Source organism: Gallinula chloropus, assembly GCF_964237585.1.
Source record: "Gallinula chloropus genome assembly, chromosome: 5".
In the NCBI taxonomy this organism is placed as follows: Eukaryota; Metazoa; Chordata; class Aves; order Gruiformes; family Rallidae; genus Gallinula; species Gallinula chloropus.
In genome coordinates this window covers 27,476,709-27,492,937 of record NC_140090.1, presented here as the reverse complement: position 1 = coordinate 27,492,937, position 16,229 = coordinate 27,476,709, and the positions used below count along the sequence as shown (strand labels likewise).

At 63.8% G+C, this 16,229-nt stretch overlaps 1 protein-coding gene across 1 annotated transcript; it reads right to left on the bottom strand.

Annotated features, from left to right (window-relative positions):
* Positions 1-14,929: 14,929 nt before the first annotated feature.
* On the bottom strand, positions 14,930-15,991 carry VMO1 (vitelline membrane outer layer 1 homolog; the record flags this gene model as incomplete). Its single annotated transcript, XM_084264552.1, has 3 exons — positions 14,930-15,233; positions 15,601-15,716; positions 15,806-15,991. 3 exons carry the CDS (start codon positions 15,989-15,991, stop codon positions 14,930-14,932), a joined length of 606 nt encoding a protein of 201 aa, XP_084120678.1.
* Positions 15,992-16,229: the final 238 nt, after the last annotated feature.

Here is a 16,229-nt window from a genome sequence, read left to right as displayed (position 1 = left end):
GGACCAACGAAGCACAGGTCCAAGACCGGGGAAGAGGACTACGGAAACGCCTGTGGGTTGCCCAGCTTTGGGGGGTACCTGCAGCCCCCTCCCCAGGAGGAGGGGAGCCACATGAGCTTGTCACTCCAGACCGTACCTCTGTATAGCTTTCTCTTGCTATGCCTTACCTTTCATTCCCATGTAGGTGCCTGCTCCTGGCTGGGGAGGAGATGCTTCTAGCATTGCGCTGTAGAGGGAAGATGATAGTCACTGGGCAGTGGGGAGGGGGACAAACACCTCGCAGGGACTGGAGCGGGGTTTATCCATCCTGTTCTTTCCCCAGCGCTGGAAATGCACTTCTCATCCTCTGAGCTGATTTATTCTCCTTCTCATTAAAGTCATGCTACATCATAGCCTGAGTTGTCTGGCATTCCTTGTGGTCTGGAATGGGGGTGGGGGTGGAGGGTTCCTGCTCAGCTCTGCACTGTGCCGCAGCGAGCACAGGCGTGTGGTTTGCTGTGCCCAGTGATTTTCCCAGCCTGGAATCCTCTGCTGCCCCACAGCAATGACCTGCTCCAGGAGGCCTTCCCATGGGAGCAGGCTCACTGCCTGTTGCCTCGGGTGAGGTGGGGGGCAAAGGTTTGTTTGGGTGACCTCAGGAAGGTGGATGCTGGGTCGGGGGTTGGAAAAGGTAGAGATGGGCTTCTCAGGAGACGCTTCCCTGGATGGTCACCCTACAGTCAACCCACCCCACATTTTATGGGTGGCAACGAAGGGTAAACAACTCCCCAGATGTACCAGGGCCAAGACAAGTGTTTGGGCTCCTGATTTCTGCCATTCACAACAGCATGTGGCAGAAGGAGCACCGCTACAGGCTGGGGCAGAGCGGCTGGAGAGCTGTCAGGCAGAGAAGGACCTGGGGGTGTTGGGTGACTGCAGGCTGAACATGAGCCAGCAGTGTGTCCAGGGGCCAGGAAGGCCAATGGCATCCTGGCTTGTGTCAGCAATAGTGTGGCCAGTAGGTCTGGGGAGGGGATTGTGCCCCTGTACTGGGCACTGGTGAGGCTGCATCTCGAGTGCTGGGCCCAGTTCTGGGCCCCTCACTCCAAGAAGGACATTGAGGTCCTGGAACATGTCCAGAGAAGGGCAACCAGGCTGGGGAAGGGGCTGGAGGGAAAATCCTCTGAGAAGCAGCTGAGGGAGCTGGGGGTGCTCAGCCTGGAGAAGAGGAGGCTGAGGGGAGACCTTATCCCCACCTACACTGATCTGCCAGGAGGGTGCAGAGCGGTGGGCAATGGTCTCTTCAGCCAGGGGACAGGAGATGGGCCAAGGGGAAATGTGCTCAAGCTGGGCCAGGGCAGGGTCAGCTCAGCTGTGAGGGAAAAGTTCTTCTCTGAAAGAGTTGTCAGGGCCTGGCACAGGCTGCCCAGGGAGGGGGCTGAGTCCCCGCCACTGGGTGTGTTTAACAGATGGGGAGATGAGGTGCTCAGTGATATGGTTTAGCTTAGGATGGGAATGATTGGACTTTAAGAAATTGGAAAAGACCTTTAAAAGATCTTAAAGGGCTTTTCCAACCTGGTGATTCTGTGATTCTGTGAAGGAGCCTCAGACAAACAAGCCGGGTACCTCTCCATCCAGGGTGCCGCTGTGGCTACACCTGACCATGTCTCCCAACAAAGCAGCATAGGGAAACACATGGAAACGTGATGGTATGGATGTGAAGGAGAAACCATCACTGCCCAGCGTGCTCCACAGACAGAGGTGAGGGCAACGCCTGGACTGGCGCTCAGCAGGGAGCTTCTCCGGGTTGCTGAGTGGAGAAACCAGCAGGTCCCGACCTCGTGAGCTGGTGGGATAGAGGAGGACAAGGATATTGCTGTTCCTAGCCCCAGCCCCAGCATGGCCCGCTCCACAGGGAGCTGGGACCAAGACTGGAACCAAGACTCTGGTTGAACACATCAGAGAACTGGCAAATAATGGTTTTACAGTGAGGGGATGCTAGTGTCCCTGGAAAAAGATGCCAGGCATTGAGTGAAGGCTCTTTTTAACATGCCACCTACCATCAAGCAGAACCTTCTCAGTGGGTGTATGGAAGGAGGAGAAAGAGCCCTCCGTGGGTATTTTTAAAATCTTCTTTCATACCTGAAGCGTTTTGGTAGTGTGGCAATTTGCATAAAGCTTATGAGTGTAATGAGGGATTCCTCTGAGCTGGTGCTTCAAAAGCCTTTGACCAAGCCCAACTGGTTTTATTGCTCAGCAGATCTTCACAGAGGTGTCCCCAATTTGGAGAAGAGGTGTGTGGTGATTGCTCGACACTGAGAGCACCGGGAGGAAGAGAGGGGTGGTTTCCCATCCCTCTTCCAAGAACTGCTCAGCTATTGTTATCCCGGCTCCAGGAACTGGCTGCACAGCCAGCGAAGGCCTGGTGAGAAAACTGTGGGCATGTGGGCCTGTGTGACCAAAAGAACGATGGTATTTTAGGTGGCTTCTCACTGACTAACTCCACTGGTGAAGTTATGTGGACACCAGTGTCTCTAAGCAGGCTGAAATCCACACAGGCCCTTCATTTGACTTGAAAATCATGATACCTTAGTGCAGAGTCAGGGACGTGAGGGCCTCAGCATGCCGCAGGGCTCCCCATCCTAAGGGACCCGGCACCCCATCTCCCGTGGGTGCTGCAACTCCCGGCTGGGAGCCGTGCCGCCTTGGCTCCCGGCTCAGGAACCGTCCTGAGTTCCCTCCGCCACGTATCCTGCTCCCAGCCAGAGCCTGCCCGGGGCAGCACCCTGCAGACCTGCTGAAATACAGGCTCCTGCGCAGCCCGGGGTGCTGGCAGGCAGCCACAGCCCAGACTGAGCCCAGAAAGAAGTGTTTAATGGGTGGAAGGACGCTCATGGAGGGAAAGAGCTGGGCCCTGGGGCCTGGTCCCAGCAAAGAGCTGGGCCCTGGGGCCTGATCCCAGCAGTGCCCACCTACGGCTTTTGAAGCGGGGGCAGTGCTTCTCAGGAGAGCCTGGGGTGTGGCCCAGGGACGGCCCTTTGGCTGTGCCAGCATCTACCCCACTGTGCCTTCTGCTGGCCTCCTGCATGCCCTCCCCTGCCCATGCCCTTGGAGGACACCCTCTCCCTGGTGTTGTTCGGCATGCTCTGCCTCCGTTGCTTCCTGGAAACCCTGGTTTCATTCCCTCTCCTTTCTTCTGTCCCTTGCTGTGGGGAAGTTTGCTGCATCAGCAGCAATGCCAGTGCACTAATCCCAATCCCAGTAGAGGTTCAGCAGCTCGACAGGGAGCAGCTGAAACACGCCGGCCCAGGAAGGAGATGGAAAAATGGGCTCAAGCTGTGCCAGGGCAGGGTCAGCTCAGATGTGAGGGAAAAGTTCTTCCCTGAAAGAGTTTTCAGGGCCTGGCACAGGCTGCCCAGGGAGGGGGCTGAGTCCCCACCCCTGGGTGTGTTTAACAGACAGGGAGATGAGGTGCTCAGGGATATGGGTCAGCACAGGACAGGGACGGTTGGACTCAATGAGCTTAAAGGGCTTTTCCAACCTGGTGATTCTGTGGGTGTCTCCCCATTGTGGGGTTGTGGCCTTCAGGTCTTCTTGTGTGGGGTGGGGGGTGTGTGTGCATGTAACCCCAGAGGCATCGCAGCCTGCACTGACCCACGTGGCAAAGGACTTTGCTCGGGTCCCTCTGCGCTCGCCAACTCAAGGAAGCCACCAGAAGCAGCCTGCCAGCATCTCGTGTGGCAGTGGGTCCCTCACCACCTCGGGGATGGAGGAAGTGGGAAGGAGGGGCGAAGTCATGGTGTGAGTTGGAACAAGCAGAAAAGCACAGGGAGTTGTTGTGCAGAAGGAAAAACTGGTATGAGTAGCAGGACTGTCAGGAGGAGTGGAAGTCCCTGGCAGCGTGGGGCTGGGGGAGAGGGATGGAGGCCTTGGGGGTGGCTGGATGGTTGCTGTGTCAACAAGAACCCAGCACGTCAGCCTGTGGCTTTTCTGTGCATCCAGACGAGAAGACACAAACCCCAGTGACTCACAACAGTGGGACAGGATGAAGAGACAGATCCACCCCCTGTGCCTCTGCTGCGTTGCCAAAGGTGTATCCCACCCAATCACCCAAGCTGAGGGCAACACCAGGAGGAAGACCTGGCCTCAGCAGGCAGCATCATTCCCTCATTGTCCTCGCTGGGGCAAGGACTCCTGGCCAGAGGGCTTGGGGGCATGTGTCCTGGAGCCAGCCAGGTGGAGAGATGGAGCCCTGGTGCTGGAAGCCTGCAGGCATGGCAGGTGGAGATGGGACTAGTTTGCCCATGAAACCTCCTTCGTTGTCCACAAAGCAGAGAGGATGCCTGCTGTTAGACTTAGGGATGGGAGGGAACATGATTGCATGGCTGGGATAAGAGGGAGGAGGGGGGCAGGACTGAGGGGACATCCCACCCCAGACACCCAGGGACCAGCCACAGGGCAGGGGCTCGCCGTGGTGTCTCCAGACACCCTCCCTGCGCCAGCGTGGGGACCCAGACAAGGGCTCTGGCTCATGCCCAGGGCTGGAAATCCCGTAAAGCAGGAAAATAACAGGCCACCCACCTGTGTGAGTCACGGGGAAAGACGAATGTAAAGTGCTGGCATCCCAGTCTGGCCCTCCTGGTGCTCCCTGTGGGAGTGGGGCTCACAGGCCTTGCAGCCCAGTGAGCCCGGTTGGCTCCGCTAGCACCGTGCCTCACCCTGAGCCCGAATCATTGCCAGACTCCGCTCCCGGCTGTCCTACACCCCTTCTCCTTTGAGCTTCTCCCTCCCTGGGGAGGACAGCCCTTAGGGACAGACAGGGATGATGAGTACAATGAAAGCAGAGCACAAATCCCAATAGTTTGCAGGGTCCTGGGAGCCAGAGACTCGGGGAATGGACTTGCAGACTCAAGAATTGTTCACTTAACTATTCCAGTGCTGGTAATTCCCACTTGCCATGAGCGAGGTGTCTGCAGGTTTCCCAGAAGAGAATCATTGACTCACAGGATGTGTTGGGTTGGCAGGGGCCTTCAAAGGCCACCCAGTCCCACCCCTGCAGTAAGCAGGGACACCTTTAACTGGAGCAGGTTGCTCAGAGCTTCATCCACCCTGACCTTGGATGTCTCCAGGGATGGGACCTCTCCCACCTCTCTGAGCAACCTGTGCCAGGGTCTCACCACCCTCAGAGGGAAGAGCTTCTTCCCCATGTCTCATCTGAACCTGCCCTGCTCTAGTTTAAGCCATCTCCTCTCATCCCATCGCTCCCTGCCCTTACAAACAGTCCTGCCCAGCTTTCCTGTAGGACCCTTCAGGGACTGGAAGGGGCTTGGAGATCGCCCTGAGCCCTCTCTTCTCCAGGCTGAACCAGCCCAGCTCTCCCAGCCTGGCTTTGTAGGAGAGGAGCTCCAGCACTCAGAGCATCCTCGTGGCCTCCTCTGGAGCTGCTCCAAGAGGTCCATGTCCTCCTTGTGCTGAGGACCCCAGAGCTGGATGCAGCACTGCAGGGGGTCTCACCAGAGCAGGGCAGAGGGGCAGAATCCCCTCTCTTGATCTGCTGGCCACACTTCTGGTGATGCTGCCCAGGATGCCATCAGCCTTCTGGGCTGCGAGTGCCCATTTCTAGCTCCTGCCCAGCTTTGCATCCATCAGGACGCCAAATCCTTTCCCACAGGGCTGCTCTCCATCCCACCATCCCACGTGATTGATTCAGATCAGCCCCTTGGGACAGCCGGTCATCGCGGTGTGAGGTGGCTGGTGTCAGCACGGGACGCGTGGGGCTGAGGGAGCCGGGCAGCTGTGGGAAGGGGGGTCTGTGTGACCTGGAAATGATGGGGTGCAGTGCTCCCGCTGCCCTCTCCTCCCCACACCTCTGTGGCTTGTCTGTGGCTGATCCCTCTTCCTGCTCACAGCGTCCTGATGTGCCCCAGGGAGGGAACCCTTGCCCCGGCACTGCAGGCCCCGGCACTGCCGGCCCTGGCACTGCCTGTAGTGTGTGGCTGGGGCTCGCTGCAGGCCCTGCCCGAAACCAGCTCTGTCATTCCTGCGTGGAGGGGGCCCAACAGCTCAGGTGTCCACCCCAGCAGCCAGCCTGACCCTCGGGGGACTGTGTCCAGGAGACATCCCCCTGCCCTGCCCCGGAGCCACCCTCCCAGTCTGGCCCCCATGGGAGCATCAGTGTGGGTTCCCCAGCACCCATCCCTTGTCCCAAAGCCAGACCAGCACCCTGGGGGGCGGGGGAGAGTGCTGGGGGTTTGCTCTGGGACCATGTGAAACAGGTCCCAAGGGTGGTGATGGCCAGTGGGGGAACTGAGGCCCCCTCACCCCAAAGCCCAGCAGAGGCAGGCCAGCAGCCAAGGCCAGGGGTCCAGTTGTGCCCTGGCTCGTTGGTCTAGGGGTATGATTCTCGCTTCGGGTGCGAGAGGTCCCGGGTTCAACTCCCGGACGAGCCCTTCTCTTTTCGGGCACCCCTTAAAGGGGCGGTGACACGGCCGGGGCTCCTCTCAGGGCAGCACTGGGACAGGGCCAGTCCCAGTGCCTCAGCTTGTCCCCCCACCAGAAGGATGGACCCCCAAGAGCCTCAAGATGATTCTCTGTCTGTGCGGGGATGTAGCTCAGCGGGAGAGCGCTTGCTTTGCATGTAAGAGGCCCTGGGTTCAACCCCCAGCATCTCCATGGCCTTTTGCCTCCCATCGCCCCCCACCTGCCACCCACGGGGCTGACAAGAGCCCCCAGCAGCCCCCCAAAAAAGCCCTGGGGACTGGAGGGCACAGCTGGGCTGGGGCTGTTCCCAGAACCTTCAGGCTGTGGGTGTGCTGGGGAAAATCTCCAAGATCCTGAACCCCAAATATGGAGGGTGGTGGGCTGACCTTGGCTGGGGGGGCTGAGGGGGCAGGTAAACCCTAAAGCTGCTCCCTCACTGCACCCCTCAGCTGGGCAGGGGAGAGAAGATGGAATAAAAGGCTTTGGGTGGAGATAAGGGTAGGGGGGAGATCATGCAGCCATTAGTCACAGGCAAAACAGACTCAGCTTAGGAAAAATTAATCTCATTGATAATGGGGTTGGGGTCAGTCCACCCCACATCTCTGCTGGTCCTTCCTTCTCAGGGGAGGACTCCTCACCCCCTTCACCTGCTGCATTGTGGGGTCCCACCCATGGCAGACAGTCCTCCAGGAACTTCTCCAGCCTGAGTCCTTTCCCACTGGGCTTCAGCTGTTCCCCAGCTGCCCCAGCATGAGTCACTGCTATGGGGGCAGTCATCAATCACAGAATGGTTCTCAGTCCCTCAGGCCCAGACTGCTCCAGCCTGGTCCCACACGGGGTCACATGTTCCCCCCCCCCCCCCACAAAAACCTGCTCTGGCATGGGTCTCTCTCCACGGGCTGCAGGTCCTGACAGGAGCTTGATTGTAACATGTGTCACAGCATCTCCTGTCTGGCTCCCCCTGCTCCAGTGTGGGGCTTCTCCAGGGGCTGCAGGTGGGGTCTGGGTCTTGTCCATGGGCTGTGGGAGGACACCCGCTCCACCACGGGTTTCTCCAGGAGCTGTAAGGAACTCTTTCTGCCTAGAGCACCTCCTGCCCTCCCTCCAGCCCTGACCTGGGGGACACAGAGCTGTTCCTCTCACATCTTCTCTGGCCATTAAATAAAACACCTGTGCTTTGGGCGGGGGGATGGGGGGTGGGGTGGGGTGGGGTGTCCCCCACATTAACTCAGCTCCCCAGAGGCATTTCCACCACCACTGGTGGGCTTGGCCTTGGGTGGTGAAGGGTCCATCCCTGACTTGGCTGGTGTTGTCTCTGTTGGGCCTGGGGGAAGTTTCTCACAGCAGCCACCCCTGCAGCCCCCCTTCTACCAAAACTTCAGCAGGCAAAGCCAAAACAGGGTGCAGAAGGGGTGCAGCACCCTAGCTCCTTGTTCTAGTGCTTTGATTCTCATGTGGGATGCGGGACCTGCTGAGCTCAGTTCCCAGAGGAGCCCTCCTTTTGGGACAACCCCCACCTTGGGGGACAGCATCCCAGCTGCTCTCTGCAGACCCTGCCAAGCAGGGGACAGTCAGCACTGGTATTCCCCCACCCTGCTGCCAGCAAACAGCCCCCATGGGGTGCCCATCATCACCCTCAGCTCACAGGATTTTTAGGTGAGGGGATGCTGCAGTGCCAGGACAGGACCCCCTGCGTGGGTACAGCCCCAGGCAGGGGGATGTAGCTCAGCGGGAGAGCGCTTGCTTCGCATGTAAGAGGCCCTGGGTTCAACCCCCAGCATCTCCAGCTTTTGCATCCCTGAAAACTTCCCCTAGGAAGCATCCCCCGGGAAGCATCCCCCTTCTTGCTGCACAGAGCATGCCCAAAACCCATCGCCCCCCTTGCGATGGGGTTGTTCCCATTGCACCCCGAAATCCCGGTGACCTTTCCCTGTCCCAGCGGTGTGGCTCTGTCCCCGGGGACACAGAGGAGCGGGGGCCACTTCTACCGCCCCCCCGCCCCCATAGCCGAGCGGGATGAGCCGCGTCCCTGCCCGGGGAAGCTCCCGGCCCTGGCAGCACCGTCCCGATGGGGAGGGGACGCGGCTGAACTGGGGCGGGGGGCGCCTGTCCGCCCGGTACCGAGCAGCATCGTCCGTGCCCCGACACCGCGGGGGCTGTACCGGTGGTGGGTGCCCAAAAAGAGGGCTCGTCCGGGATTTGAACCCGGGACCTCTCGCACCCTAAGCGAGAATCATACCCCTAGACCAACGAGCCGGGGTACACGTTTGCCCCGGCGCCCCCTCCCTGTCCCGGCACCGGGGGGCTGGGGAAGGGGGAGCGACGCTGCCCGGAGCCACGGGGCCGCTGGTTTCGGGAGGGACCCTGCTCCCGCCCTGGGGAGCGGAACGGGACCAGGCGTGTGCGCGGGGACTCCCCCCCCATACTCCCCCGGGAAAAGGGGGCGCCCGGCGGGAGCGGGGGGCGCCCGGGGCGGGGGCCGGGTGTGCCCCCCGTGTGCCCGGGGCGGGGCTGTGATGGCCGAGGGGTGAAGGCGTTGGACTCGAAATCCAATAGGGTTTCCCTGCGCAGGTTCGAATCCTGCTCACAGCGACGGCTTTTACCGGCCGGCCCCGTGCTGCCCCGGGGCTCCTCGGGGGGCGGAGCCGGGCTGGGGACAGTCCCGGCGGCATCTCCCACTCCTGCCGGACGCGGGGCGGTACCGGCAGAGCCCCCCCAGGGGTTCCAGCCTCGGCAGAGCGGGAGAGGCGGGGGGGGGGGCTGTCAGGGGGAGCGGGCTTGGGCTCCGAGGGGTATTTTGCTGAGGCGGGAGCGGCTCCTGGCACGTCCCGGGGCCGAGGCAGGGGGCGCCGGGCCAGGGGGCAGCGCCGCGGACCCCCCGTCAGCGCCGGGCACCGTTCAGAGGCGGGGCTGGGGGCCGGAGCCGGGCGGGGGGCGGCTGCGCACCCCGGCCCCTGGCTCCAGGGCTCGGAGCCTCCTCAGGGTGCCAGAGGGCCGGGGGCAGCTCCCGCATCAGCCCTCCTTTTGGGCACCCCCCGTCCTGCTCCCGACCGGCTGCTCCCCCGCGCACCGACCCCAGGAGACACCCCGAGCCCCCTGGGAAGAAAAACAAAGTGGCCCCGTGCTCTGCAGCCCCCAGGGCTTTTGGGGGGGCTGCTGGGGGCTCTCTCAGCCCTGCGGGCGGCAGGGGGGGCCCGAGGGGAGGCAAAAGACTATGGAGATGCTGGGGGTTGAACCCAGGGCCTCTTACATGCAAAGCAAGCGCTCTCCCGCTGAGCTACATCCCCCACATAGGTAATGCCGAGCATGGGGGGCTCTGCTGCCCCCCGACCCCGCTGCTCACCCTTCGCCCTCCCTCCCCACCCCCTGAGACTGGTGCCCCTGCAGCCTGGTCCCGCATGATAGATCCCCCTGCTCTGGGCCACGCCAGCGCCGAAGGGCATCACCCACCTGGAGTGACACCCAAAAGTCGTGGGGCAGAGAGGATGGGGATGCAGGGGGGGTAAAGCACCTTGGCTCGTTGGTCTAGGGGTATGATTCTCGCTTAGGGTGCGAGAGGTCCCGGGTTCAACTCCCGGACGAGCCCCCCTTTTGGGCACCCTCCTTCCCCGTGGTACCGTGGCATCTCCGCGGTACAGCGAGGGCGGCCACGCTGCCCGCACAGGGCCTCGGGGTCCTGTCCCACCTTGCACATCCCTGTGGGTCTGGTTTTTGGAGGCAGGGCACTGGGGCAGAACAGTGTGAGAGGTGGGTGGCTGGGGTCCCCATGGCCAGGATGTATCCCCGTAGAAAAGCTTGGCCCCTGGGTGTTTTGGGGGGCTGGGGCAGTGCTGGGGGTGGGGGGATTTAGCTAGACCCCCTGCGGGGATGTAGCTCAGCGGGAGAGCGCTTCCTCTGCATGTAAGAGGCCCTGGGTTCAACCCCCAGCATCTCCATGGCCTTTTGCCTCCCTCCACGGGCCCCACAGCCTCAAAAGCTGCTGTATCCTCATGGCAGGAGGACCCTTCCCTTTGCTGCACCGGGGCCCTTCCCACCCACCAGGACACCCCCTGGATGCTCCCTTTTCCTGCACCCTGGTGCCTGCGGACCCTGATGGTGGCAGCTGTGGGCACTGGGGCTGCCAAGGGGCACCGGGGCTGTGCCCCCACCATAGGCTGGGGGGGGAAATGGGGGCCATTTTCTCCACAGAGACAGAGCCCAGGGTGTCCTCTGCCCGTTAGGGGGTTGTCAGGGGCTGTGATGGCCGAGGGGTGAAGGCGTTGGACTTGAAATCCAATAGGGTTTCCCTGCGCAGGTTCGAATCCTGCTCACAGCGATGGCTTTTACCTGAGAGGAGGTGGGTTTGGGGGGGGCTGAATGGGGTTGAGGGTCCGGGGTCCAGGGTACCTTCCAGGGGTAAAGTACACGGATGGATCTGGGTTCAGCTACTTTTGGGCACCAGATGGGGTCCAGGGCACCCTCATCATCCCATGGGTTAAGATGTGGAGGACACAAGTGGGCCTGGGTTCAGCTTATTTTGGGCACCAGCTGCTGGGCACAGCCCTCGTGGGGTCACCGAGCATGGCTGGAGCGATGCTGCCTGGCTCAGGAGGTCTGCCTGTCCCCCCCCCAGCTCAGCCACAGCCCCTCTGCCGGGAGCTGCCCCAGGCAGGGACAGGGCGTGGCCACGGCCATGGCTCATTCCTCTGGCTGGTACCGGGGTGTCAGGGCTGGGGGGGCCCAGCAGAGGGGGACCCCCCTGCCTCTGTGTCTTCGGGGGTAGCTCTGCTGGGTGCTGGCGTGGGGAATCTCCTTTGGCCACGGGCTGCAGAGGTGGGGAGGGGTTTATGGTCCATTATCTCAAAGGTCTGTAGGGATGGCTAAGGGGGTGGTTCTGGGAGGCAAAAGGCCATGGAGATGCTGGGGGTTGAACCCAGGGCCTCTTACATGCGAAGCAAGCGCTCTCCCGCTGAGCTACATCCCCATGCCTGTCATCCTCCCGCTGTGCTGCTGCTGCTGCTGCTGCCCCCCCCCCCCCCCCGGCCCTTCAGCCCACAGCCGTGGGGATGAGCGTGGTCACAGCCCGGGCCGGGTCCGGCCCCCAGCCCCAGCACAGGGGCACCTGCAGCCCTGAGCATCCCTCAGGGACAGCAGGAGCTTCCCCAGGTCCCATCCCCACCCCCAAACAGTGCCCTGAGCACTAGGGGTCAACCTGGGGCTTTTTGACCCCCTGTGAGCATCCTGGCTCGTTGGTCTAGGGGTATGATTCTCGCTTCGGGTGCGAGAGGTCCCGGGTTCAACTCCCGGACGAGCCCTTCTCTTTTTGGGAACCCCCTTCCCCTCTATCCTGCCATGACGGGACCCCAGGCCGTTGTGGGACCAGGGCCAGGGCCTGGAGGGGCATTGCTGCCTGGTGATGGAGGGGGAAGGGAGTGGGTGGCTGGGGTCCCCACGGCCAGCATGCATCCCCTTAGAAGCAGCAATGGGAATAGTGGAGTGTGGCCCCTGGGTGTTTTGGGGGGCTGGGGCAGAGTGCAGTGGGCCAGTGCTGGAGGTGTGGGGATTTGGCCAGACCCCTGGCCCTGCCTGTGCGGGGATGTAGCTCAGCGGGAGAGCGCTTGCTTTGCATGTAAGAGGCCCTGGGTTCAACCCCCAGCATCTCCATGGTCTTTTGCCTCCCAGCGGTCCGCCCCTGCCACCTGCAGGGCTGAGAGAGCCGCCAGCAGCCCCCCAAAAAGCCCTGGGGGCTGCAGGGCACGGCTGGGCTGGGGCTGTTCCCATCTCCCCTTTTCCTACCGGATCCGGTGCTGCGGGGGGTGGAGGCGCCACGTGCCCCTTCCCACCGGGCTCGGGGTCTCTCTTGGGGGGAATTTCGGTGGTGGTGGTGGGCAGTCAAGAGGCAGCAAGGCGGGGAAGGGGGTGCCCAAAAAGAGGGCTCGTCCGGGAGTTGAACCCGGGACCTCTCGCACCCTAAGCGAGAATCATACCCCTAGACCAACGAGCCGCGACTATTTGGACATCCCTACCCTGTCCCGGCCCCGGGGGGCGGGGGAGGGGGGGCTGCCCTCTGCCCTGGCCCTGGCTGCCCCGGACTCGGCCCCGCTCACGCCTTGGCCAAAGCCCCTCGGCCCCCCAACCCCGCTCCCCCTGACAGCCCCCCCGCCTCTCCCGCTCTGCCGGAGCTGGGACCCCCGGGGGGGGGGGGGGGGCTCTGACCCTCCTGCCCCGGGCACTGCGAGCTCCCTGCGGGCCCCGGGACGCCCCCGGCCGCTCCGCACACAAGCCCGGCCCCGCTCCGCTCCCAGGGGCTGGGGCAGGGACCCCCCTCCCCGAATAAACCGGGCAGCGATCCCGCGACAGCCCCCGGTGCTCGCACAGAGCCCGGGGTCCCGGCCCGCCCAGCACGGCCCCGCAGGCAGGACGGACCCCGGGAGCCAGCAGAAGGACCCCGGGGGACTGATGTGGGGTGTCCCGGGTGTCTGGGGGTGCGGGGTTTTGGCCAGTCCCGCAACCCTGCCTGTGCGGGGATGTAGCTCAGCGGGAGAGCGCTTGCTTTGCATGTAAGAGGCCCTGGGTTCAACCCCCAGCATCTCCATGGTCTTTTGCCTCCCCTCGGGCCCCCCCTGCCGCCCGCAGGGCTGAGAGAGCCCCCAGCAGCCCCCCCAAAAGCCCTGGGGGCTGCAGAGCACGGGGCCACTTTGTTTTTCTTCCCAGGGGGCTCGGGGTGTCTCCTGGGGTCGGTGCGCGGGGGAGCAGCCGGTCGGGAGCAGGACGGGGGGTGCCCAAAAGGAGGGCTGATGCGGGAGCTGCCCCCGGCCCTCTGGCACCCTGAGGAGGCTCCGAGCCCTGGAGCCAGGGGCCGGGGTGCGCAGCCGCCCCCCGCCCGGCTCCGGCCCCCAGCCCCGCCTCTGAACGGTGCCCGGCGCTGACGGGGGGTCCGCGGCGCTGCCCCCTGGCCCGGCGCCCCCTGCCTCGGCCCCGGGACGTGCCAGGAGCCGCTCCCGCCTCAGCAAAATACCCCTCGGAGCCCAAGCCCGCTCCCCCTGACAGCCCCCCCCCCCCGCCTCTCCCGCTCTGCCGAGGCTGGAACCCCTGGGGGGGCTCTGCCGGTACCGCCCCGCGTCCGGCAGGAGTGGGAGATGCCGCCGGGACTGTCCCCAGCCCGGCTCCGCCCCCCGAGGAGCCCCGGGGCAGCACGGGGCCGGCCGGTAAAAGCCGTCGCTGTGAGCAGGATTCGAACCTGCGCAGGGAAACCCTATTGGATTTCGAGTCCAACGCCTTCACCCCTCGGCCATCACAGCCCCGCCCCGGGCACACGGGGGGCACACCCGGCCCCCGCCCCGGGCGCCCCCCGCTCCCGCCGGGCGCCCCCTTTTCCCGGGGGAGTATGGGGGGGGAGTCCCCGCGCACACGCCTGGTCCCGTTCCGCTCCCCAGGGCGGGAGCAGGGTCCCTCCCGAAACCAGCGGCCCCGTGGCTCCGGGCAGCGTCGCTCCCCCTTCCCCAGCCCCCCGGTGCCGGGACAGGGAGGGGGTGCCGGGGACCGAGCGCACCCCGGCTCGTTGGTCTAGGGGTATGATTCTCGCTTAGGGTGCGAGAGGTCCCGGGTTCAAATCCCGGACGAGCCCTCTTTTTGGGCACCTCCTTCCCCCCGTGCCCCCCTCCTCACTCCCCCTGTTGCAGAGCCCCCTTTGGGACCCCGTCATTAATTGTTACCCCCCGGGGACACCCCGCAGTCCCCGGTGCTCTGAGCTCAGCAGGGCCGTCCCCATCCCCGTGGCCGCAGCAGGGTGACCTCAGTGTCAGGGTGGCAGCAGGACACAGACACCCCCCAGCCGTGGGGCACCCCAGGGCAGTGGGACAAGCAGGCGCCATGGCTCAGCTGGTTAAAGCGCCTGTCTAGTAAACAGGAGATCCTGGGTTCGACTCCCAGTGGTGCCTGGGCCTGGGGGCTGTTTTTCCTCTCCACCCCAAGCTGGGGGCACTCCTGGCCCCGGGGGGGTCTTTGCCTCCTGAGGAAGGTTGGGGGACCCACCCGGATTTCCTCCCATCCTCTCAGGAAAGTCCCAGCTGTGACCCCCTCTTGGATGGGGGACATATCCTGGCAGCAGCCCCACCTCACCTCTGCCCCACTGTTGCAATTTCCCGATCCTGAGGACCCAGTCTGGGCACATGTTTTTATTGAAGCTCATTTTGGGGTAGGACAGGGCAGCCTGGAGGTGCTGGGGAATATTTGATAGCAGGGAGGGGAGCAGCAAGGGGCTTTGGAGCATCACTGTGAAGTGTGGCAGGGGTTGGGGACTGGCAGCGCCTTCCAGGTGGGGGCACCTACCCCTCATCCCCACACAGGCTCCCGTGGGGATGAGGGGTAGGTGCCACCCACCTTGCCATGGGTACCAGGGTAAAGCATCTTCCAGTGGATGTGGGGTCCTGGGAGTGGGGATGCCAGGCACAGGCTCTGCTGTGGGGCTGCTGTGGGGTTTGGGTGCTCATTAGGGGCAGCAGAAGAGGCGCAGATCGTTCAGGGCTGTGTCATCCCCCCTCAGCCCCCGTGCTGGCTCCTGCCGCGTCTGGATGCCGCACACCCCTCTGCGGCACCGGGGGCTCCAGTCACCCCACTGGCCCCAGGGGGACCGCGGCCCCTCCAGGATGTGCCCACCGGAGCAGGTGAAGCGGGCGCTGGTGGCAGCTACTTCATCACTCAGGAGCCCGTGTCGGGGTGCCTGGACCTGCAGTGCGAAGCCCAGCAGCTGCCCTTGGTGCGGGCACCATTGAGCCTCTGACCAGCGGCCCCACCTGGGCAGGGGAAGGGAGATCATAGAATCACAGCATCACAGACTGGTCTGGGTTGGAAGGGACCCCGGGGAGCTGAGCTGAAGTGCTGCACAGGGTTCCCTGGATTCACGTCAACTATGCAAACAGCAGCAGCTGTCGAGCACGGGAAGCAACCCCAAGGATCACAGAGTTCCAACCCCCCTGCCACAGGCAGGGCCACCAACCTACGGGTCTGGAGCTACACAAGGTTGCCCAGGGCCCCATCCAACCTGGCCTTGAACACTCCCAGGGACGGGGCACCCACCCCCCTCTCCGGACAGGTGGAGGGTAGCACCCACATCCTTCGGAGCTGGGGTGGGGATGGGGTGAGGGGGGGCTGGGGGCTTACCTGCCGCTCTGGGACTGGGCCGTGTAGCTGCCGCCGCGCTCCCCGCCATGGGAACACAGCAGCCGAACCCCATTGAGCGCCGTGTCATCCTCCATGGCTCCCCGGGGCGCCTCCACCTGCCAAGGAACAGAGGTGGTGGAGAATAACCAACCCTCTGCGGGGTCCCCGGGGGTCCCGGCTGTGGGCACCGGTGTGGGGGCTGCACCTTGAAGCTGACGCCGCTGGCATAGGAGCCCTGGGGACACATGTCTGGCCAGGCCCAGTCCCCCCATGGGCCCCCGTTGGACACGCCGATGACCGAGGCATCACCGGAGCCGCGCTCCTGGCCCTGCCCCACGGCGCCTGCCAGCCCCCCGAGGAGCAGCAGCAGCAGCACCCGGCCCCATGCCATGGCTGCTGGACACAGCAGGATGGGTGGGAGGAGTTTGGCAGCACCCCAGGCACCCTCCCAGCGCGCCCGGGCTTGGGAGACGGCCAGGATGAGCGGCTGGAGAGGGCTGAACCCCAGCCCCCAGCTCCAAGCCCTCAGCTCCCAGCCCCAAACGCCCAGTCCCAGCTCTCAACCTCCCTTCCCTCGCCCCCGCGCGGAGAACTTGAGTCCTCGCGTGGCCAAAACAAACCCCAAACGC